This window comes from Rosa rugosa, chromosome 4, assembly GCF_958449725.1.
Source record: "Rosa rugosa chromosome 4, drRosRugo1.1, whole genome shotgun sequence".
NCBI classification, from domain to species: Eukaryota; Viridiplantae; Streptophyta; class Magnoliopsida; order Rosales; family Rosaceae; genus Rosa; species Rosa rugosa.
In genome coordinates, this window is record NC_084823.1 from 50,121,832 (window position 1) to 50,146,172 (window position 24,341).

Here is a 24,341-nt window from a genome sequence, read left to right on the forward strand (position 1 = left end):
AAAAAAATCTCAGCAATAGTTTTCTGAGCATAAACAATTTGTTCTTTTTGATTTCTTGTTCTTTTTTTTTTATAATCTGAGCAATATATGGTTACATACAATAATTTAGAGTTTGGCATGGATAGAATAGTAGTGTGAAAGAAAAAGAGTACAATGACAAACCAATTATTAAATCTTGCAAGCAAAAAATCAAGTGCAAGATTATATCCAAGCTTTTTATTTTTTTGGTTACTAATAAGATTTAGCCAGTCTGCAAAGTTCATAATAATTTTCTCAACTGGAGGGAGAGCTGAGGAAAAGTCAAATATGTGACGTAAATAGAGAGTCAAATGTGCGCAGAACCTTGATGCTGATATAGAAAGGCAAATGAATCAGAACAAAAAGGTAAGTAAAATTCAGTAGCAACAAGACACTAGTATCTACTCAGCTAGGCTGTATACACTTGGATTCAACTTGTTGAACTTTTGCTCATGAACCGAACACCCACTACCCATGTCTCCAATCCAACCCAAAAGAAACATTTTTGGATAGGATCAGATCACTTCGATCGCGACTCTACTAGCCGAGCTTAAAGCTTAACAATCAATCACAGCAATGAACAGTCACCAGCTCTATGATAGTTTAGCTTCATTTGTCAGCAACCCCTATAACACTACTACTTATATTTCTCGATTCAGTTAATCATCCGAGGGAGGCTCCCTTCAATAATACAATGGCTTGATTCATTGATGGGGTAAGACAGAAAGAAGCTAGACACATTCTAGTGGATGCAAATTAGAACCACAAAGTCTCTAAATTAGGTGCTTCTGAAAAGTGCTAGTGCAAATGGCCAAGAAGGCATGGGAAGGAGGTTTTTTTAAAAGGTAATCCTGAATTATTGCAAGTTTGATTCTTTGTTTGGTTGCCAGAATCTTCCTAAATGATGAACCTAATTGTAGATATGTACCGAATATTAGACAATCATGAATTTCAAAAATTTAAGCTGTCATTGTATGAGCCAACAAAATATATATCAAACCCTCACCACTTACAAAACCCTAGCTCCTCTCGTGGAATTAGAGATGGGCAAACATAAAGGGTAGACAAATTCTGACCAAATGGGGTTTGAGGATTTGAACCCAAAACGTTTGAGGATTCGAACCCAAAACTTTTGTGAATGAACTTCGGACTCTGCATTAAACAAAGTACGTACAAGAGCTAAAAGCTTAAGCAATCAAAAGATGAGTAGCAAACTGCATAACAAATAAAACTTCTTTTCTTTTCATCAAACCACTTGGGTAATTACCTAACTCACAAACTTATCCTAAAGACAAGTATATACCCTCTGGCCACTACTTCCCTTTGTTCACTGTCTGTCCTTACAAAATAATGATTCCATGGGATAACTTTCTGATTCACTGTTTGCACTTGAGAATCCCAAAACAGTCTTTTCTTGTGTAAGCATAATGAGCATGCACTGGAAAGATGCATGTCATGATCTAGTGGTTTCATTATCATCCTTTTATGAAGATTGGTTTTGGTGCTACACAGAGAGCACAAGCTATTGCACACAACCAAGTTAGCTAGTCATCATTTCCTCCCTACTTTCTATATTTACTAATTTCTGTACTATATCTTGTAAAGAACCAGAATATCTTTACCAGGATGCAAAAGAAAGATTTTTATCAAGAACTTGAATGTACTTGTCCCATAGGAAAGAACCCAACAGTTGTTTTCATAAGATGCTCCACAGAAAAAGTTCATGGCTCTGAATTCATGGAGCCTATATTGATTTAAAACATGTAATGGTTATTTTTGATGATGATGATGATAACCAGTACTGTCCTCTGACATATGACCACCCACATTATGAAGAGGCCTTTGTCTTGAATATCATCAGGGAAATACCAAATTTCAGGGCCATAATCAAGTCCTTGGGAAAGTTGAAAGAGCAGGATAAAAGAAGTAGGGCAGGCTATGCCTATCAAACTGCTCATAATTTTGACATAACCTTAACATTTGTCTTTTCATATTGTCCACATATGATCACAAAATGATGCTTCCTCATTTTTCTTCCTTCTTGTTTAGTGTCACTAAAACTTACAATTAATGGTCTCTAAAATCACAAGGTATTCAAAGATTTACTGACCGTGTTGATTAAATGGAGATTAGTGTGCATCTCACACCCATTTGCGCGCGTTGACGACTGATGCTAGTACTCGATCAATCACCTCGAGTCAGATGTTGTTGTTAATTGGGACAGAGAAATCTTGTGCTGATCTCCCCACGGATGAGCAAAAGAACACCACACAATGCATACTTATCAAAACAAAAAGGACATACACCAGAATGTGTACGTACATCTGATAATTTCAATCTGTACTGAGTTTACATACAACATGCAGTTTATGATCTGGTGCATAGAATTTGCTTTTATAGTGTTGTGTACAAATTAACTATTTCAAACTCAGAACCAAACCATGAATTTCATAGCATAGAACCATGAAATTGCCAATCCGGATGGTCATGCATCCCGACTAATATAGAGTTTTTTTTTTTTGGTTAAAAAAGGTTTAGGTGAAAGCTTGGTTATGCTACACCACCATCGCCAGAGCAAGCCTATATACAACCTCAACCCTAAAGGACTTATGTGTGACACATAACTGTCTCATAGCCCACAGGTATGGATTTTCGTATGAGACTTATAGATCGTGAACCAACGAGGCCTGTTGGCAACGGGGATCAAACTCGGGTAGGGTTCCAGCACTAGTCCGCCCTTACCAACTGAGCCAAACCTCGTTGGCGACTAATATAGAGTTTGCAACAGGTTCCATATATAACTAGTAGATGAAATCAAATAAAATATTCATGAGTACAAAATAGTACATGAGTTCCCTCTAGGAAGTTAGGGTTGTTTCAGCACTGTAAACGAATGCAAACAACATCATGTACTTTCCATGATTTAATTAGAAGTAGAGGTATATATATAGTTCATATGGATACTTCTCAGTTCCATTATGCTACTAAATTTAGATATAGAAACTTTTTTTTTTTTTGAAAACGGGCATGGGTCTCCCGTTAGGTTGGAGTAGTGGTCCTCCTCCCTATATTATTATTAATAAGAATTTGAGAGTACAACGAGGGAGACATAGAGCCTATACCATCCTCAATAAGCACATCCTGAATAATATCAGGTCAGAGTGTCATCAACCCAAAAATCATCCATCTCGGATATATATACTAGCAAGGTGTGCAAGTCTATTTGCTTCACGAAAATTCGAAAATCATGTCTAAGGGAAATAAAAAACTTTGGAAGCAGGGGCGTAGCTAGGATTCGACAATGGGGTGGGCTAAATTTTTTGGGCGAAGCCAATTTTTTTTTTTTGATGTCTCTATAGCCAAACCTGCATAATATCAATGAATCTCATCAACCCATTCCCAATTCCGACCTCAGTCACCTCACCCTAAACACCAAACATCACGAATTCACGATTCAAACATCATCAGCATGGGTATTGGGTATATGGTGTTTACCTGAGAATCTAAGCATTAGGGATTGAAGATTTGAAGCCTTCAAGAGTTCAAGGAGTCGCACTGTCGCAGGGAATCCAAAGATGCAGACCGCAGTGGAGGTGGCTCGGTGGACGGTGGCGGAGGAGGTAGCTCAGGCGTGGAGCGGCGGAGGTGGCTCGGCGGACTGCCGGAACTAGCTAATCGAACCTGGAACTCTGGAAGGCTGGAAGGGGGAAGCAAATGGGGACAGCGCCACAGCCCACGGGAGAGAAACCGAAGAAGGGGAGAGCTGAGAGCCTGAGAGTCGACCTACAAGCATCAATATATATATATATATATATATTATTATTATTATTTTTTTTTTTATTGGGCTATACCCATACTTGGTCGATTTTGGGCCAAATTTTCCCTTGGGCTATAGCCCAAGTAGCCCTTGTCTTGGCTACGCCCCTGTTTGGAAGTAGGACTTACAATCATTCAATATAGCACCTACCTCAGACAAGTCTTCCCCTTCTGTTGCCATAGCAGTCATCACTATAACACTGTCACTCTCTAGTTCCACTTCACTCTATTGTTGATGTATGGCTATAAGAAGACCAGCACGCAATGCTTCAACCTCCATATGCAAAGCAGACCGTGCATATGGTATATGTCTTGCCAAGGCATGCATATATATAGAAACTTTTAACATGTATAGTTTTTTACTTGACAAAAAAACATGTATAGTTTTTGTTTTTTTTTTATCAAGGTACAGTTAACATGAGACAGTGAACATTTCAAAAAAAAAAAAAAAAACATGAGACAGTGAAGGGAACTAAACTGAAAAGTTACTAATCTTGGTTCAAAACTTTTTTTTTTTGATCAAAGAAGAACTTCATTAATAATGAACTGCTTACAACGATTTTTAGGCGACATCTCTTAACCAGAAATGGCCTCTAGACTTCACACTGGAACTCTATAGTGACTGACTCTAAACTGGCACTACAACTGTATGACAAAGACAAAAAGCGCAGGAGCAGTGAATCCTTGACAGCTCACCTCTCGTCCAGCCAATAAGAACTCTAAACTGGACAACTCACTTGTGTCGACACTAAACTCACCAACCAGAGTCCTCTTGACCAGCTTTGAATCGACCAAGTCAACACTCATTGTGACCTAAACTCAACCAAAAGAATTGCCAGACATTCAGACCTGGGACTAAAGAAAACACCATCACCACCCTATTGTCAACACCATTCATCCACCACTGCTCCAAATCGCCATCGCTCCAACTCGATCCCAGACAGGAAGGACCCACTAGAAGGCCAAGGATGATTGTCTATAGCCAGACGTTTTCGCCACCGCTGCTGACCCAACTCCAGAACAGGAACTACCCCGAGACTGCGAAAGAGAAGATTGTCGCTGCCACATCCTTAGTAGTGCCACATTACCGACTACACACCAACTGCCAAACAAAACAAAACTAATAGCATTAAAACAAAAAACCCAGGCCCAAATACCACCAGGCCCAGGCCGGGCCCACACTTAGATTAAGGCCCAGTCCGCCACCGTCGAAACACTCGTCACCACTGGAAACTGACCGCCGCCAGCATCATACCATCTTCCCTTCCGCCGTAAACCAGATCAATATCGAACCAGCCATCACCCCTGAAGGAGCGGAGGACAGATCCCATCGTCCCGCCACCGGCAGCTCCGCCGCCACCGCCTTGACGCCAACCTTCCATCATACCCACTACTCAGGCAAGGCGCGCCACCCCACCCCACCCCAGACCCAACCAAACCTTCCGAATCCGATCGAAGCAAACTGACTGGATCGAAAGCCCGAAGAAACTAGCGAAGCCGCCACCCGGTCATCACCGCCAAGAGACCTCCGAGCCTGCCACTCTAACTCAGAACCACCCCCCGCCGTCCGCGCTCCTCCCTCGGATAGAGCAATACCGATCCCACTTGCCTGCCGCCAACGTCGATGTCGCCAACCGATCTGGTTTGCTCCGTCATCCCCCGCAATCTCTTCTCCGACTGGACCTCTCACAATCGGGTACTAAGTCCCTTCTGTCCCGTCTGACGACGACGCCGGAGGGCGCGCCGCCGGACAGGCGCTGCTCACTTTCTGTTTTGCCTAGGGTTTCTCTCCCTAGCGGCGCTCTCCAATACTAGGTCTAGTGTTAATTTAAGATAAATTAGTCTTAGGCTTGGTTCAAAACTTCAAATATTAATTCGAAAGACATCTTTTTCACAAATACTCCATATCTTTTTCATTTAATTGTGCAATTAATTTAGGCATGAAAATAGGCTCTTAACATGGATTAATTGTAATATCAGGTATTACTTTCTTCAAAGGTTAATCTAAGTTAGTAAACGTGAAGCAAGCAGAAATGTCAAATTCTTTGAAGCCAAATTGTTTCTTGCCACGACGTACGTACGTTCTTTTATAAGTAGATTTTTTAATGCATTTTATGTCCTAAATGGCTAAAGGGATTTGGTTTAAACTCCCTAGTCGGTAGTTTGATTCATCTTTCTCAAGAATGATCGGTTTCCTATAAATAATCTAGTCCCTATATAAATGGGAAATGGGATTTTGCGTTGGTAATTACTTTCTCGCGCGTGAAGGATTGGTTTCCTATAACCAATATGATTATATAATCCTAGTCCCTATATAAATTGGGGAATGGAAGAAAATCAATCTAGGCATTGGAAATATGAGTGTACAAAGTTGTTTGTGTGTATAAGAACTCTTAGGGTTTGATTGCGTGGTAATTTACCTCAATTTTATTTTGTACCATCTACAAGAGCATAACAAATTTATCTCTCCACAATACTTAATATTTTTTAAGTGAGAATGCAGATTTGTTAAGACAAATAAATTTTTCTACAAAGAAAACAAAGAATTTTACGTGAACAATGTTTTTTTTACCATGTACGTAAGTTTTATCAAATTACTTTATCATTTATATATCTCCAAACCATCAATACCGACTATCAATGGTATCCAAATTCTTAAGGATTAAGTTGTTAAAGTATTATATACGAATTACGTACTGATTACGTAGATGATCAATATAAACTTTATTGTACATCTCTCTCGATTGCTAAACTTATCAAGTCTTTTTTAGAGTTAGATGTTGTTTTAGAACAAAGAAATCTTCTGTTAATCTTCCCACTTACGTGTCCTTTTGCTAGCACACACAATGCACGTATACTTATCAAAACGAAAGGACATACACCAAAATTTGTAGATCTGATACACATCGTGCGGTGCGCATATGATCTGATGCCGCAGCGGCTATCCTTTTACAATTAACTTAGGTTAATTAAAACCTCAGGGGAGAATCAATTATCAGAAACGAAATTAATATTTCTGTAAAAAGCTTCACATGCTTTTCATGATCTATCGAATGGAAAACATATGCACAATGTTGTATTATAACGACTCTTTATATTAGTGAATGCATACTTATCGGTTGGAACTGTATAATACACTGTGAGACAGACAGAGAAGTAAATTATGGGTAGGATATTAGTGATAGGCAGCAATAGAGAGAACTACAATGCATAGCTTTTTCATTATTTTACTCTAACTAAAAGGTAGAGGTGTATTAGTATCTTTCCGAATTTCATTATTGTTATGCAAGATATTGGAGTAAACTAATAAATTAAAGGATCAATTATATAACTTTCCATTTTGATTATTAATTGATGGAGCCAAAATTTGACAAATAAGTTTTACTTAACTCTTTCTAAGCTAAAATTTTCAAGCGATTCAATTATCATTACTTTACTTGTAATAAAAAAAAAAATCTCATTTTTGGTTGTAGGAAAGTAAAACAGTCACTGAATGTGGCTAGCTAGTTGGAATGGAGTAGGTACTATAGCTGCTGATACTCTGGACTTCGGTTTATTGAGATATAGGAGCTACTTGTTGTTGTTCTTTTTTTCTTAAGAAAAAATGTAAAAACTATAAAAATAGGTGAAGGAACTAAACCTAGAGCTAAACATAAGGAATTACATAATAGTAACCACGCTATATATTGAATCTAGACTAGATTGACTATTGTAAAATAGTGACTGAAAATATTAATTAATTAAGGAGGTAGTCTAATAATGTCAAGACATGTTAAATCTTGTTAACACAAATTTTTCTCGAAATTCTTCTGTACCATAAGCTTGGCATTCGTAGAGCATGATTTTTAGAACGTATTCCAATTGATAGAACACAGAAATTACCTAGAACAATTTTTTTTTTTTTTTTTTTTTTTTGTGAGTTTTGTTGTTTTCTACTTTTAAAAATCATAAAAATAATTTTTAGGTAAAAATTATGGTGTTAGAAAAAAGTTTATAATTTTATTTATTTTTTAAAATAATTATGAAGTCCAGCTTCTACAAAATTTGAAGTGAACTGCATTTAATTAATAAATTATAAATTTTTATTTTACGTTGTAGAATTTTGAATTTTCAGACTAAAGGTTCAATAGTTGCTCTTTAAATTATTTCCTTTTGTTATATTCATCTGAAAAATATTTAACCTCTCAAATAAAAAAAAAAAAAAAAAAAAGCGCATAAAAGCAACATCACCCTCCAAAATCGAGAAGAAGTAGTCCCTACGGTAATGGAGGAGAAGGAGAAACGATCAAAGGCTCACTCATGGAACCCTAACCCTAACCCTAAATCCAACGCCACAACAATGAAGAAGAAGCACGACTTCGAGTATTGCACGGTTTGCAAGCTGAATCACGACCAAGGTCCGAGCCACAAGTACATCCCCAGCCACACCAAGTCCCTCTCTACTTTCCTCTCTCGCTTCCAGGCCAAGCTCTCCGACGTCGTTTTCTTCCTCAAAAACCCTACCTTCCTCCGCCTCGAACACGCCGCTCGCAACCGCCTCTGGTGCGTCTTTTGCGATTTCGACATTGACGAGCGAGATAGCTCCTTCGCTTGGTGAGATTCTCGATCGTCATTTTTGAATTTGCTGTAAAATTAGTGTCTGATTGATGAGAAAACAGAGGAAGATGAATCAAATTGTGGATAATTGCTGTACAAATTGATTGATTTTGAGATTATGATTGTGAAATTGGTGGTTTACACTGTGTTGGTGTTTTTGATTATCAGTGGCAATGCAATTAATCACCTTGCGAGTGCCGAACATCTGAAGAATTTGAAGCACTTTTTGTGGAAATACGGTGGAGGAATGGATTCTGTAGATAAATTCAGGATATCGGAAGCTGACCTTGCTAAGGTATACAAGGCCTCTCCTCTCTTCAATTCTGTGGCATTGTGTTCTAATGTGATTTTATAGAGAAACAATTGCGAAAACAAAAAGGAGTTAATATTCTTTTTAGAGTCTATAAGTTATTAATGATTACGTATTTCGTTGTTCGTGGCTGCAGTGGGAGAAGAAGTGCAAGTCATTGAAGAGTGAAGCTATTTCTGGAGGACCAATGCCAGGACCTTCAAATGATATCCATAATAAACTTGAATATGGAATTTTAGATACTTTTGAAAATAATAGTAGTTCAAGTTTTTCAAATGGTGTTATGCCTTTACTATATCATACAAACGAGAATCAGGTATCCCATTCTGGACTTTCTCAAGTTGCAAATGTTGGCTGCTTTGTGCAAGATGTTACTACCTCCTCTTCTATAAATTCCCAAGGTTTAACAGGTATGCATGTTTGTTTATAGGATGTGGATCTTTTGTTTATGATTATATTGGGATTGGCTTAGAGGTTCCTCCCATATAATGAAACATGCTTATGTTAAGTTTTGTTATCTGCTGTGTGCTTACTTTTGTGACCTCAGTTAGTAGCCAGGGTTCTCTTATTTCTAATGGTAATAAAGGCTCAGCTGACGGCAATTTCAATAATGAAAGGGTAAGTTTGGTCATGCACTTCTTCAGAAAGAACAAAAAGCTTTCTATCATGTATTTGTATTTAAAATGGCCATAAATTTGGCTATATGTTTGATGCAGATGAACAAGGTGTATCAGCACGGAAGAATGACAATAGGACAGAGCAGTTCTCAAGGTAGTAATCTTGTGTTTGTTCTATGTGTTGATCTGAACTATTAAGTTGATGTCAATTGTGTACATCTTTGAAAAATGTGCCAACTCTAATGAATGATTGCAAAATTTATATACACTTTTGACCTGATGATATAGTTAGAGTTGTATTTAATCTGATATAGGTAAAGCATGCTCATTCACAATTTTTTTTTCCCTTTCCAGGTGTTCAGAATCTCACTCAAATTCCTTCCAAGGGTCCGAAAGAGGCCAGTGGAAATGTGTATACTGGAGCACTTCCTCCTTGGTTTGCAGCAGATGAAGAAAATCAGCTTAGTATTCCAAGACAACCAGTTTCTGGTACCCTTCTTCCTCCGTCAAATAAGTCAGGGAAGTCCAAGAAATTAAACCCAAAACGAGTGGGAGCAGCTTGGGCAGAGAGGAGAAAGAGGGAGCTGGAGATGGAACAAAGGGGTGAGATTGTCAAGAGCGATTATGATGCTAATTGGCTCCCCAATTTTGGTGGAGTTTGGCAATCTGGTACCCGGAAAGAGACTAAAAAAGAATTTGAGTTGGAGAAACTTAATTTAGTTAAGGTTGAAAGTCAATCTGAGATGCCAATCAAGATACAGCCTTACGTCAGCAAAAGGATGGTGAGTTCCATGTTCCCACTTACTGTGTCTGTTTGTTGATGACTGAAAGTTTAAGATTTCTAAAGCTAGTTTCTCTTTGATTGGTAGGATTTCTCTGTTTAATGTTGTGGTACAGCATTGGTTGCATGATATCTCATATATTCATGTTAGGACTTAGTATATGAATTTCATAAGCCTTCCTGTATCCGGTAAGTGCTAAGTTACAGGGAGATGTTTAATTGTCTCGACCTTCTATGACATTTAGTAAAGAGGACATTAAGATAATCCATCAAGGCTTATAGGCATTATTTGAAATTTGAAGAAACCTTTCTATCTTGGCTGGGAAAATTAATTCATGAATACACCCAGACACACTCCATCTCATTCTACTTATGGGGATAAGAGATGTTGTTTGGCTCAAAGGCAATTGGCACGAAAACCAACTTTGAGCATTACCTCTCCAATGGAATCATTTAGTTGCCTTCATTTCATTGTTGTCGGATTGTATGTGGTCTAAAGTGACAGTAAAGAGACCATGCAGTGAAGTGATCTGATGATTGTGAGCCTTTATTTCATTGTTTTGTGCTTAAAATCTATGAAATGCAGACACAACACACATCTGACAAACTCCTAAGGCTGAGACATTTTCTTGTATGTTTCCTTTCATGCAGCGAACTGGTGCGAGTGAATAATTCTGTGATTATGAGTTGATGATTTTTCCGAAGACGCACATCAGGGAGAACCACTATGCAGATAATCTACCTTTTTTCTCATGAGTTTCGGTAGATGCCAAATTGAGCTGAAAATTTGAAGGAAAGAAAGGAGCACTGGTGTGATCAGTTTTTAGGCTATTGTACAAGATAGAGCTGTAAGTTCAAATGCGCTCATAGTAATTGAATCAGATGTATGCAATGTGAATTTTTTCCCTGAGAAATATATTCAACCTGATTTTTTTTTTTTCATGTCATGCATGTTGAACATGAGAAAGATATCAGGTTTTGGATCAATCAATAGATTATTTGTGTTGACAAAGTTTGCGTCAATGATCACGCATTCACAACAATGGTTTCTAACTGCAAAAACTGGCACCTTTGACATGTCACCTTAATTAGAAATGTATTAGGAACTGGAAATTACAGCCTGTAGGCTTGCACTTGGATTGCAGATTCTAACTTCTACATTTTCACATGCTAGTCATCCATAGATAGATACACAGATGTAGGCACAAAAAATAGTTCTTATTTACATATAAATAAAATAAAAGAAGTGAGAAAATCTTTTTCTACTAGGTCTGTATATATCAATAGATAGGAGCTCCACTCTACTTATATTTGCAAATCCCACAACTTCAAATAACTGTCTTTCTATCTGGAAATAACTTGAAATTCCCCTCTAACTCATGGCAGTGATAAAAATGCTGAGCTCATTCATGAAAAAGCTGCCATCGCATCTGGTCTTCTACCTTTCTTGTTGCACTATTGAAAACCTCAACAATGATATAAGCTTGTCTCTACAGATGGGGGGGGGGGGGGGGGGGGGAAACATAGAACTTGAAAGCAAGAATTACACTATTGTAACTTCTTTGGGAAGGCAAAATTTTGAAGAATTTGTGTGACCCATGATCCTAAAGTTCCATAGTTTCCCTTTTGAAGAAACCAAGTTCTCATCACACAGAAATTCCCAGGAAAACCACTTCTCAATTGTTCGATCCACATCATGCACTACTACATCTGTAATATTCCCATTTCTTGCTAACATACTTGCAGTATATATAGCTGCCATCCTGCCTGGTGCCTCTGGCCTATTCCCGCTTGGTCCATCCACCACCACCACATCCCATTTAAGCTCATAAACTTCTTGTGGCAAATTTTTCAGCGCAAGCTGACATTTTGATACTTGAAGCTGTTTTGAGCTAGGTGCACAGACTGGGTTTTCCCTTGCATGCTTCAGCAGGTTGTAGGCCTCTTTTGCAGGTACCTCGTAGTCCACCCTGTAGATTCTGGTGGTGTTGGAATCTGTTGTCATGGTGCTTATCTTGTTAACGTCATCCTCCAGAAAGATGGTAGTGCCGCCTGCATTGATTGATGAGAGAGATAGATACTGAGGTTCCAGCCCAAAAATGAGGAGGTTGCAAGGGGCTCTCTGGGAAATGAGATTTGACAGAAGTTGGTATTCCTTTTTCCGCAGGCGGGTGGCGTTAATGGAGGCACTTCTCTCTGATTGAAATTTAGTGCATGAGGGAGGATTGGAACATGAGTCTCCAAGAGGAGGTAAAGCAGGCAATGGATGTGAAGAAGAAGAAGATGTAGTTATTGCTACTCTAATAAGTCTGAGTACAGAAATGATTGAAAGGATTAAAACAAGAAAAGGGATGAGTTTCTTTCTGGCAAAGTTCATATTTGTCTCTCCTCTCTCTCCTCTCCAATACTTGTGTCTGTACAGTTGATTTAGTTGGGCTTCAGGTGAGATAGAAGGAGAGAACCGTACTAAAGGAGTTACAGAAGATCGATAATGGGGCACTTCTGGGGGCATTGTTTCTCTTTGTTTGCTTTCACAGCTCCACAGCCTGCTTTCACATCCTTCTTGTAAGAGGTTGCGGTGGGGTTTATGATAATTTAAGCTGTTGTGCTGAAAGTCTACTAGCTTTGGTGTCTTTTTGAGTGAGAAAGAAGGAATGCTTTGCTTTTGTTTCAAGCGTTTCTTTTCTTTTATTTAGGTGTTTGTTTGTAAAGAGATGTTGCATTTTAAGATCGCATTGCTATTTGTCAACTTATGAATAACAACAACAATAAAGGGTTGGTGTTTCAATAATTGTTCTTGAAACTTTTGAAAAATTGTGTAGTGTAGGCTTGTTTGGTAGTTATGAGTGAAGTTGAAGAAGGCTAACTAGAGTAGTTGGTTGGGCACTGTCAAGCTTAAATCATTACCTTCTCAGTTATAATAATATGACTGATAATAACTAATTTTGATGCCCAGCATGCATCGATGTAGAGATTGGAGTTTTTTAATCTGCTGTCTCAGAATGTATAATAAGTCGGAAAAAAAAAAATTTAGGAACCACTTTATGCCTCATATTTAATATTTATTGAGTACGCTGAAACGGAAAAAAATCGTGTTTATTTTTACTTTTTATTTTTTAAAACCCTTAACCCACCATTACATATGTAAGTGAGAATCGAATCTATGACTTTTACAATGTTGGAATTAAAACGTACTAACATGTCACAGCTCATGGGCAAAAAATTGTGTGTTATAACCCATAAATTAGATGACAATGACACATTTGGAGTATTTGTCCCAGAGCCGGGATCTATATTGTTGAGTGTGATCTATATGGTATATTGTTGAGTGTGATCTATATGGTAGGACAACCTAATCAAAATTAAGAAGGAATTTTGCATATCCCAAAATTAGCTCTTTTAATAAAACAATATACCCAAAACACCCCCTGTAAGGTCCTAATTGGACAACCCTACCGCTACATGGTATGGCTGCCTTACCTAAGAATCTCTCGAGGTTCACTAAGAAAAAATGGGAATCCACCAATGATCATGTCATCAAGCAAAGGGTGTTTTTACTAATTTTTATATTTTTCATTTATTCATTTGTTTAACTAGTATAGTTGTCGAGTGAGTTTTATTAGATCCTCTTTGGGTCCTGAATAAAGATTCAAAATGTGTCATATTTAATCTTTGTGGAGCATGCCAAAATAGGGAAAATGCAGATTTTGATGAAATTGGCACATTCAAATTTTTGTAGGATCTTTGCTGCATAGAAGATTAGGATCATAATGTATAAATAAAACAAAGAAACATGGAAATGTTGTCGTAATCATGAAAATTGTAGTTCTCAAGTGTTACAGAAGATACTAAAAGGAGCCAAATAAGAATTGCATAACTATTGCTTTCCCTTTGAGGGACATGTTGATGTTGTTGCCTGCATCATCTAGCCTCTATCAAACTCAACTTGAGGAATGACCTGAAATTATATAGCAAAACACATGAGTCCCACATTACCACCAAAAACAATAACCAAATGTGCGTAACTTCCAGTCCTAACCAACTGGTGAGTCCTTGCTTTGAAAACCAATATCAAATGACATCGATTAAACATGTAATTAGTTGTTAGGTTTTGGAAAAGTTTGGCAAAAACGTTTTATGTTTGAGGTCACTGCCTTGGCCTTCATATCAAACTTCCACATCAATGTAATAGACCAACAGAGTAGAACCAGGACTCTCACAAGCAGATACACCCATTACCTTATATCACATAATCTATTGCTCAATATCAATTAGATCAATGCCTGCCTATTTCAACCCTTTAAACTACTCATACTGTGGCAAAATGCTCAAGACAAAACTAAACCAAATACGAATCACATTACTATTGGATACATAGTAAGGATTCTGGCATCCAAACTGAACAAATGTCATTCAATTTCCGTAAAGTTTACAAAGTATTACAATTTGACCTAAACACCATGATCAATACTACACTATATTATTATATACCAGCACAATTTAAGTCCTTGGTAAAATTACAGCAAAAAAATCTAACAAAGGCATGCCAATTATAAACAATAAATTTACAAAACTGAGCTGAAGGAACGCAGATTGAGATGTAATCCAATACCTAAACAGATCCGACGATGATGTTGTTGATGGGAATGAAGATGAGCTTCACGAAAAACCCAACGAATCCCATCACAACAAACCCGATCGCTGTACGCAACGCCACCTTTGAGAATTCTGCACCAAAATCAATCAATCATTTAATTACAGTAAACCACAGAATCAAACAATGAATTTCTAAAACCGATAACACTGAATTTCTAAAACCGATAAAAAAAAAAAAAAAACCGGATCGAGAAAAACGAAGATCGGAGTGTGATGTGAGAAAGGTTTACCTTTGCGATCAGGCTTGTGGCACCTCTTGACGAGCCGAGCGCTGTCCTTAGCGAACTCTCTGAGAGGATCCACAACTGAGTCAATGGCGTCCATTTTCGATTTTCTCTCACTAAAATCTAGAGCGAGAGAAAGAGAGAGGTTCTGTTAGAAATTTGGTTGTGAAATTCGGAAGCGTGTTTTCTGTTTTGAGATTTATTTATAAAGGTTCATTTACTAAAATTCCAATATTGCCCTTTAGTCCGAACAAAAAAGCATTTAGCCCACACATTGCTGTCAAGCCCACAGCCCAATCCGGTGAGTTAGACCCAGCCACGATCAAGCCCATCGACCCATCACGATGGTCTCGAGAGCGAGAGAGTAGCGAAACAGAAGGGAAGGAGAGAACAGAGCCAATTTGGCATAACTTCAGCGAACATCATGTGATAATTCGACCGACAGGGATTCACTGCATTTTCACAATTCAATCTCCGGTGAGAAGTGCATCATTATTCTTCACCTCCTACCAATTGCAGAAGGTGGCGGTACCTGAATCTGAATGTGCGTCGAGGCAGAGGTGTGTGTTGCACCAGAAGGTTGTCTACACTTATTGTAATGATAAACAAGTTCAATAAATCAACAGCTCCTTGCCGGCAAGGGGTGTTTAGACTTTAAACCATAACCATTGACATCCAAGAAAAGAACCAAGTATCGGGAAACATACTAAAGTCTACCAGGTTTGATTAATAAGAAATTGATTCAGTTAGCGACATGAGAAACCTAAATTATAAAGACTGCACATAAAATACTGAACAAGGCAGTAAACTTTCAACTGCTCTGGATCAACGGGTCTTAAACAAGTCTCTTGTCATCTCATTAAATAATAATAGTACTTCAAGCAATCAAAAATCTGCTGCAGTGCTCATTTCCTTTCCTTCGCGCCATGCAGCAAATTGTCGACAAATTAATCTCTTTAACTGCGTAGGAAAATTGAAAAAAAAGAAAAAAAAGTTCAGATCAGTATCCATTGTGTGTTGGAAAGCTCATGCCACAACCTAGGCATAGTAGTAATGTTGAAGGATCACATACATTAAATCAGTACACCTTTCCTGATGCAACCAAGGACTAAATTCCCTTCACAAAATGAGTAGTTTGCAGCATCCAACTATGAAATACAGCTAAGAAAATTGTGATGGTAAAATTCCACAAGTGTGGTTAAACGTGCTGCAATTCAACTAACATTCTTACCCAGCACCTTAAGAGTTGAAACACCAGCATTTTAATTGCTTAGGTTTTATGTTATAATCCATAATAGTTGAGCAAAGTGATGAATAAACAAAAGACACTGTAACTTAATAGTTTCCTAGAAGACTATCCATTTGAATCATCAATCATGGAAATAAAAAAATTGATCAGTTTCATGTTTTTCTGGGACAGACAAGTGCCCTCCATAAGAGAAGGGCAATTCTACCAAAAAACGAAAAAAAAAGAAAGGAAGAAAAAAAAAAAAAGGAATATCACAGAGTGCTACAAACTAGAGTAGAAAAGTTCAAAACCGCTCTCTCCTAAAAGAGGCACATTTTCAGGTGTCTGATTAGAATCACTACTCATGGAGTATAAGAAATGCACATCATACATTTTTCAGTTTTTATATCTCTAAGGAGAGAGTGAGATACAGAGCACAGAAGAAAACATCCGAAATAGGCTTCCATGGAAATCAATTTCTATTAACAAATATGTCCTACCGGCAGCTGGTTGTGCTAACCACATGCAGTTACCGGTCACAACCATTATTTGCTTGGGCCACGAATACATAATTTTTCAAAGTAAAGCTGTAATCACATCCCTAAAACCAATATAAAATGAGCACTGTGTTCATACCAATGGAACTGACCCCAGTCACTAGTAAGTAGTAACTGAAACTATTTTACGAAAACTTTTCCTTATTTTCTACTCATCTCATCTTCCAGCTTCCGCAGACAAGCATATTAGTACAGGCATAAGCCATCAAGTCAAATGAATCCACACATAGTAACCACACCCACAGTAATAAAACTTGGAAGATGCGGATAATTAGCTGACTCATTTTTCAAGTTGAATCAATTTCAATACTCTAATCAACAAAAGACTTCTTTTTGCCTTGATGAAATTACCCCAAAGCACCAAATTATAACCCAGATTTTCCAGCCTTTTTTTTTTTTTTTAACACCTATGAACAATTGCAAATTATAGGCAAGTGCAACAGTAACGAACTCAAAAGTCTAAAACAATATGCTTCCTTTGGTCTACATGAAACAAGTATGAAACGTAGAATGCAGAAAAATTTATCGCCAATGCTATAATATCAGCTCCTTCAAACGAATACTATCATTTCGAAGCACAATTTACAGGCATCACAATTTAAGAACATGCAAACAAACCAAGCAGTGAAATTTACACACATTTTTCACCTCAGTCATGATAATTTACAGACTTGAAAAAATTTACTGACATTATTATTTACCTCTGGCCATCAAGATTGCCCTGGCCACTGCTCCCTCCACTCCCATAGGACCCATCTTCCGCCGCCGTCTGCCACACGGACTGCCACGCCTGCGACGGCGGCTGGGCATAAACTCCCGAGGGGTCCATCGCCGGCCTCCCAATCATCATCCCTCCCGGCGCACCGGCCGGCTGGCCAATCGGCGGGTAGTAGTAGGGGACCCCACTGGCGGTGGCCCCCACCATGCCGACGACACCTCCGAGGCCGGCCTCGTCCTTGATCTCATCCCGGGGGACAATATCGACGAGGAAATCGAAAATATCGGTCCTGGTAATGGCGGCGGCAATGTCGTTTTTCTGGAGAGTGCGCCGTTTGTTCTCCTCGGCGTGGAGCCAGGAGCGGATGGTGAGCTCGAGGATGAAGAGCTCGCAGGCCTTGGCGAACAGGACGGGGGCCTCGGCTGAGATCATCCTGACGTCCTCGTCGGCCTTCATGATCTTCTTGATGCGGGCCAAGGGGAGCTGGTGGTTCTTGAAGTCGTTGACCTGCTCGATCTCCTGCCGCTGGTAGTTCCAGAACATCTGAAGCTGCTGCTGCTGAGCCTGGAGGAGGTGGTGGAACGGCGGCGCCGCGACGGAGGACGGCGGGCCCTGGGCGGGAGGGTAGGTGGCGGACTGGGCTTGGTGCTGGTGCTGGTGCTGGGCGGTAATGGCGGTGGTGGCGGCGGCGTTGGGGTTGTTGTCCATTGGTGTTGGGGGGGGGGATGTGGCGAATTGGAAATGGTGGGGTGGTTTGATCAGAGGGTGCGGTGATGGTTTGATTTTTGCAGGGTTTTGTTTTTGTGGTGGTGATTTCAAGGGTTGGAGATGGATAAATGGGGGACATAGTGGGAGAGAGGGGTATATGCCGTTTTATTGGGCTTTTTGGGCCCTCTTCCAATTCGATCATGCCACCTAAATAAAAAGGGCAAAAAGCTTTTGATTTTCTTTTAAATTAAAGAGGAAAAGGGTTGTTTGTTTCATGATTTTTGTTTTATTTTAATTCTCATTAGAAAGAGAGAGAAGAAAAAGAAAGAAATGAGAGAGACGTCCTTTTTTTTGTTCATAGGGCGATATTTTTTTTTTTGAAAAAGTCAGCTTGAAGAAACGGTTGTTTATGAACGTGCTTCGAAGCTCATATTATGTTGTTTAAGTTTCTGTTATTTAAAGGAAAGAAAAAAAAAAACGGCCGTCAAACATAATATCTCGTGGTAATGCTAATTAAGTTACGGGTTTCATATTCTACCAATAAGAGTCGAAGACATTGCGTCTATTCTCCAAAAGTGCCACATTTGTGAAATAAAATCATTCAAAACGAGTAATAAGTCACCATTCCATTCATATGAGTGGCACGTTGCGTCAGTTTCACACAAATTCTATGTTCGTGAAAGAAAAAAGATAGTAATGCGTAACGCATTGTGTCCATTCCACTTCAGCAAAATTTCCATATTTTCCTTCTTTGATTCATAATAAGCATAATTCCAATGCACATTCTAATTCCACGTTTCACAAGTCATATATGTATAGTGTGTGTCTATTTCACAATTAAATGATTCAACGTCTAGTCTCTAATTATCTCCACACACAAAATTACAATTCGAACCTGTTCTAACTCTCACCCTCCTTTATAACCAAAAAAAAGAAAAGAAAAAAAGGGGGAGATAAGAAAAGTGTAACATTAGGAAGATATCTCTCTTCATTTTCGTTGATTAGATGCCCCTCTATTAGCAAAGCTACAAAGCATTTGCACGAATTACGGATTGAGGCCAATAAGGCATCAAACTCATGCACAGTTATAAATGGCTGTCGTCTAAAGAAATAGACTTGCAAGCCAATAAGCAAAAGCAGACACTTTATTTACTTGATGGCATAGACTAAACTAGACCATATGTTTCAACTGCTGTCTCTATTCTTCCCTTTTTTTATATAATCATAAGCAAGCAATTATAAACAATGCTGCGGATTACAATATTAACAGGGAGAGAATGTCCCTCTCATGCCCTGCTTGTGGTATCACAGTAGTACCCTCCATTGTTTATTCTGCTTCTTTTACCAAACACAGATCAATTTTTCACATGGAGAAGCATCTGAATCCAGTTTTTACCATTGTTTACTTGGGAGTTACTGACAAAGTAATAAAGGGTTTTTACCGTTATTACTTGGCAAAGTAATAAAGGGTTTTTACCGTTATTCCTGCAAATCTTTAGCATCCTATTCGGAATGCTTCCCTGTCTTCCACTAATGGTGATTAGTGGAGCATTAAACTAATGGTGATTCCTCAAATAAGAACTTACTGAAACTGTATGACAGAAGAAGGTAGTTGAATTTCAAAATTTATTGAAATGCTGGATATTAGTTTTCCATGTGCCACATTGCACATGTACAATTGAACATTAGTGAAAATGAAGTGTGTGATGAGAAGAATGGTCTCAAAATGCCAAAAACAACAGCCAACAGTGACTAACAGCTGAAGTATTACTTTGAGAAGGCAGAGATTATAAGAGTTGAAACTTTGATCCAGGTTTCTTTTGTTCGTTTAGCATAACAAGGTGGCTGAGTTTAACATAAACAGATAATAAACCCTGTGTATCAAAAAGGTAAGCAGTTCCTAGGTCTGCATTTTTGACCGGCTGCGAAAATTAGTCCTTTTTGAGGTATGAAGTTTGAAAACAAAAAAACTCCTAAACTGTGTTGAACTAAAAATACAGCTAAAATTAGTCTAAAGGACAGTTCATGCCTTCGAACAAAACTCTGGATCCAGCAACATAAAGCAAAGCAAAGAAAAACTGCTGTACCTCAGTCCTTCTATTTACGTCAAGTACACTAAAGCCGCAACCGCTTAGCACCCTCGACAGCTTGTCCTTCCCTCGGGCGTTTCCGACTATATACCCGCCACTTTGTTGCCTGGGGATCCTTCTGCCTCTTCATCAAGTCTGCCGGATCTTGTTCCTCAGCATCTTCAACCAGACCTGTTTCTATAGTTACTTTGCCATTCTCTTCTCCATTACATTTTCCAGCTGTCTCCTCCATTTTGGCTTGTGCTTCTGACTTTATCTGAAGAAGTTCCAAAGGAGTAGATGCAGGATCAAGCTCCAAGCAACCCTTGGGAGCATTCTCTCCTTCAAGACCTGTGAGCAAGTAATAAGGGACCTGGTGAGAGAAACGAAACATTTCTTCTCTTGGAATTGTCCTGATTCTACTTCTGTCTGAATGTTGGCGGAACACAGTCTTGAACCCAGCAACTTTAACAAGAGGGACAATGCTCACACCTATCTCCTCATTATAATCTTCTAGCACTTGCACCATGTCATATTTGTGTATCACTTCATCTGGGGTATGTTCATCCCAATCAGGGGACCAGTTCCTATATAAAGCCCAGACATCTCCCTTTCCAGGATATATACGAACTGCTCCTCTTCTGCCTTTTGTCCACTTAACCTTGTGGGAGAAAGTTTGAAGATACTTGTAAACTCCATGCTTCCCTATCCGGAGGTCCCCGCTAGTCTTAGGAAAACCGCAAGCAACCCAATCTAGTGGAGCCAGTTCGTGATTGGTTTTGGAATTAAGCCAACTGATTTGAATTTTGAATGGTTTCAAAGATATGATACTGTGAACCATAGCATAATAACGGGGCATGCCATCATCTTCGTCATACACAGCCCACACCTGGTTGCTAGCAAATGACTTTTCCGTGCGATCCTTATCAAAATCATGAAAGTCAGGGTCTGGAACACTCATTGAATTTGTATTACCTTCCTCTACATCAGAGTCATCATGAGACTTGGCAGGGGAGGACATCTTTCTGGGCATGTCCTCAGCATCCACAGATACCCTACACCCTGTCATATCGGCTTTAACACCAGGCACATCAGCTTCTTTCTCTCCCTTTTTCTTTACCTCCTTAGCGTCCGCAGTCTTTGGCACAGAAGGAATGCTTGACTTGTCAAGCTTCTTGACAATTTCTTTCGTAGCCTTTTTCACCAATACATTTTGCAGTTCTACATGTGACAAATCCCTTGTGCAATTAACTCTATGCCTTGAAGCTCCATCCAACCTTCCTGCACCAAAACTAAACTTGGAAGATCCAAATACCTTGTTTATAGTAACTCCTCCGTTTCCCATTCCCACTTTAGTTTGCATCTCTTGCCACCGATGCCTTTTCCTTCTAGGCTTAACTCCATTGGGCACAGCGCTGAAACCAGCATTAGGAGACCCAGTAGGTAAGAAAGGATCTGGTTTCTTAAAAGCGTGAAATTTCCACTGATGGGCCTCCTTATATGGAAACGATTCTTCATGCCCTCTATTCAGTTGCCTGAATGCAGGATGAGCGCTACCTGCAGCTTGACTAGAACTGGAGGCTGTTGCTTCCACACTTTGAACTCTTGCCGAGTTGAAGCATAGACCAGAAATTCCCGATGATCCCACATCTGTAGCGGCAGCATGTGTCCATCCTGGAGCAAACATTGGTTTGTCGACACCAGAAATTCCTGATGATCTCACATCTGCAGCGGAAGCATGTGTCCTTCCTGGAGCAAACATTGGTTTGTCAACACCAGAAATTCCTGATGATCTCACATCTGTAGAGGCAATATGTGTCCTTCCTGGATCACAAGAGTTATTGGCCATGGTAGGCTGACTTTCATGTTGCTGAGCATCAAAAGGACTTGACTTGGATGCATTTTTGGGGGCTGGTATCTTATAAGCTATAAAATGCGTCTGGCAGTTGTGACATTGAAGCTTGTGGTTGAGAAACTTTCTAAGATACTCAAAATACACCTTGCAACAACTGCAAATGGTCCAAAATGTAGTTTTCCGACCTTTCTGTGGACGAGAAGTTGACAAAGGCTTGGTAGGGGTAGCACTCCTCTCATCCCTTGTGTCTGAATGGTTCTTCTTGAAGACATCCTCAAAACCATTCTGAGTAGTAGGCATCGATGATTTCCCATCTGGCATGGTAGGAGTAGCACTCCTCTCATCCCTTGTGTTTGCATGATTAAACTCAGACAAATCGTGGAACCCATCTGGAATTCCATCATGCATAGAGCTTAAAATCTGCTTCTGGTCATAAAGAATTCTCCTGGCATCGGATATAATCTTGAACGCTCCTTCAGCACCTGCAGATTTATTTTTGTCAGGGTGTAGAACGAGAGCCAGTTTCCTGAATTGCTTTTGGATTCTGTCTTCATCAGCCAAAGGTTCCACACCGAGGACCTTGTACCAATTAACTTCCCCATTTGGTCCCTTCTCAGCAGAGGTGTAGACATCGAGAGTTGCCAGAAATTGAGGAAGACCATCAAGCTCAGGATACAAGTTTTGCGCTTTTAAAGCAAATCTTTTAGCCCCATTAAAGTCAGACTCTGCAACCTTCAGCTCTGCTATCTGTTTGGCCTTGAGGGCCTCTTTTTTGTTGCATTCCATTTTCACAATGTTGGTGCCTCTCTGAATCGGTCCACGTGTCTTTCCTACTTTGCTTCTTTTGATGTGTAGGCCACTCCGATACGAACCACAATCAAACCAAATATTAATTCTATCAAACACCCAAAATTTTTGCGTTGATCATTAATAAGTTACTTCTGATTGTGGAAGCTGCATCCGGAAAACAGAAAAAAACGTGATAAGGAAACTAATTGAATTCCGAGATTAAATAAAGATGTGATGATTATACCAAACAGCACAGCCATAGTTAATCAAAGGCAACAACTTCAAACATAGAAAAAAGAACTAATGAATGCTTCCTCTCATATATCCGTTACAGAATCTTTAACAACTTCCTACCTAGATTTTTCAATTCAATCATCAAACGAAATTACGCGGGAAACCAACAATCCATGGAATTTAACAAGTTAAAGCGCTGAAATTCCCCAAGTAAGCGCAGGATAAATTGACAAAAGCACATTGATGATAATAACATTGCAATGCCAGCCATCACATTCATACTCAATCATAAGATCACGAAACAAAAATTTTAAAAAACCTATCTTGTTCCCGGGAAATGCTGGTAAAACTAATGGCTGCAGGGTGAATGGCTGTTGTTGAATTCCAAGTTCACTTTTATAACAGTTCTCAGAAACCATGTAAAGTACAATCTCAGTTATCATACACTTTTAAATAAATAAACAATCCAAAACAGTAAATCATGATCCAAATTTGGAGAACCAAGAACACAAAAACAGATACCCAGTTCTCAAATTCACTAAAACTTAACAACCTGATCAAACCCACAATCAAACAGGCATACAAAACCATTTGAATTAGCTTCCAATAACACTCCAAATTCCACATAAAACATGCCCAATTCAATTCAGTAGCTTTGGCTAAAACCATAGAAGTCTGATAGCATTAGTGACAATCAAAATAGAGAAGCAATGACAGAAGATTAAAATTCCAAACAAGGCACAGAGTGAAAAACCATGTTGAATGAAACTGAAAAAATAAAAAGAGGGTATGAATGAAATTTACCCCTTTCAAATATTTGAATCGCAGAGACGCCATTGATGAATAATCCCAACCAAATTCTTGTATTTGCCCTCTATCGCCACCCTGATCAAAATTTTAAACAAAATCTCAATTTCAGGGGTTTTTATTTTTTGGTGAAATTCTTTCTTTCAACCCCTGAAAAGAATTTTGTATGATATTATATAAAACCTATATATCAAAGCACTCAATATAATACAAAGGTAATATTGGTTTCGAGGCATTTAAATATTGGTTTTTTCACCTAACCATTTTTTGCCCTATGGTTAAAATCTAACCATGGTTAATTTCTAACTCTGGTTTAGAGGATTTGTGGTTTCCTACATTTGCCAAAATTTCCCTAAAT

General features: G+C 38.9%; 5 protein-coding genes across 7 annotated transcripts; 1 reads left to right on the forward strand and 4 right to left on the reverse strand.

Annotated features, from left to right (window-relative positions):
- The first annotated feature begins 8,045 nt into the window (after positions 1-8,045).
- Positions 8,046-11,660, forward strand: LOC133744132 (TITAN-like protein). Of its 2 annotated transcripts, XR_009863382.1 has the most exons (8): positions 8,046-8,427; positions 8,599-8,725; positions 8,877-9,150; positions 9,288-9,358; positions 9,457-9,511; positions 9,712-10,139; positions 10,790-10,986; positions 11,525-11,660. XR_009863382.1 is itself a non-coding variant. In XM_062172274.1 (7 exons), exons 1-7 carry the CDS (start codon positions 8,099-8,101, stop codon positions 10,808-10,810), a joined length of 1,305 nt encoding a protein of 434 aa, XP_062028258.1. In that variant the 5' UTR covers positions 8,046-8,098; the 3' UTR covers positions 10,811-11,660. The 2 variants fall into 2 exon arrangements, 1 of the variants encoding a protein (XP_062028258.1); XM_062172274.1 differs by having other exon boundaries at positions 10,790-11,660.
- LOC133744133 (glucuronoxylan 4-O-methyltransferase 1) lies at positions 11,338-12,945 on the reverse strand. The gene has a single exon (XM_062172275.1). It carries the CDS (start codon positions 12,648-12,650, stop codon positions 11,682-11,684), a length of 969 nt encoding a protein of 322 aa, XP_062028259.1. The 5' UTR covers positions 12,651-12,945; the 3' UTR covers positions 11,338-11,681.
- A 945-nt stretch (positions 12,946-13,890) lies between these two features.
- Positions 13,891-15,209, reverse strand: LOC133743304 (protein transport protein Sec61 subunit gamma). Its single transcript, XM_062171182.1, has 3 exons — positions 15,025-15,209; positions 14,751-14,866; positions 13,891-14,096 (listed from the first exon to the last, which is right to left on the reverse strand). The coding sequence occupies exons 1-2, from the start codon at positions 15,116-15,118 to the stop codon at positions 14,751-14,753; spliced, it is 210 nt and encodes a 69-aa protein (XP_062027166.1). The 5' UTR covers positions 15,119-15,209; the 3' UTR covers positions 13,891-14,096.
- Positions 15,210-15,710: 501 nt separating this feature from the next.
- LOC133743303 (nuclear transcription factor Y subunit C-1) lies at positions 15,711-18,373 on the reverse strand. 2 transcript variants are annotated; one of them, XM_062171181.1, is made up of 2 exons: positions 17,493-18,373; positions 15,711-15,978 (listed from the first exon to the last, which is right to left on the reverse strand). In XM_062171181.1, exon 1 carries the CDS (start codon positions 18,227-18,229, stop codon positions 17,501-17,503), a length of 729 nt encoding a protein of 242 aa, XP_062027165.1. In that variant the 5' UTR covers positions 18,230-18,373; the 3' UTR covers positions 15,711-15,978; positions 17,493-17,500. The 2 variants fall into 2 exon arrangements, with proteins under 2 accessions (XP_062027165.1, XP_062027164.1); XM_062171180.1 differs by having other exon boundaries at positions 17,505-18,372.
- Positions 18,374-19,867: 1,494 nt separating this feature from the next.
- LOC133745800 (uncharacterized) lies at positions 19,868-24,173 on the reverse strand. Its single transcript, XM_062173935.1, has 2 exons — positions 23,981-24,173; positions 19,868-23,107 (listed from the first exon to the last, which is right to left on the reverse strand). The coding sequence occupies exon 2, from the start codon at positions 22,937-22,939 to the stop codon at positions 20,345-20,347; it is 2,595 nt and encodes an 864-aa protein (XP_062029919.1). The 5' UTR covers positions 22,940-23,107; positions 23,981-24,173; the 3' UTR covers positions 19,868-20,344.
- Between the last annotated feature and the right edge of the window lie 168 nt (positions 24,174-24,341).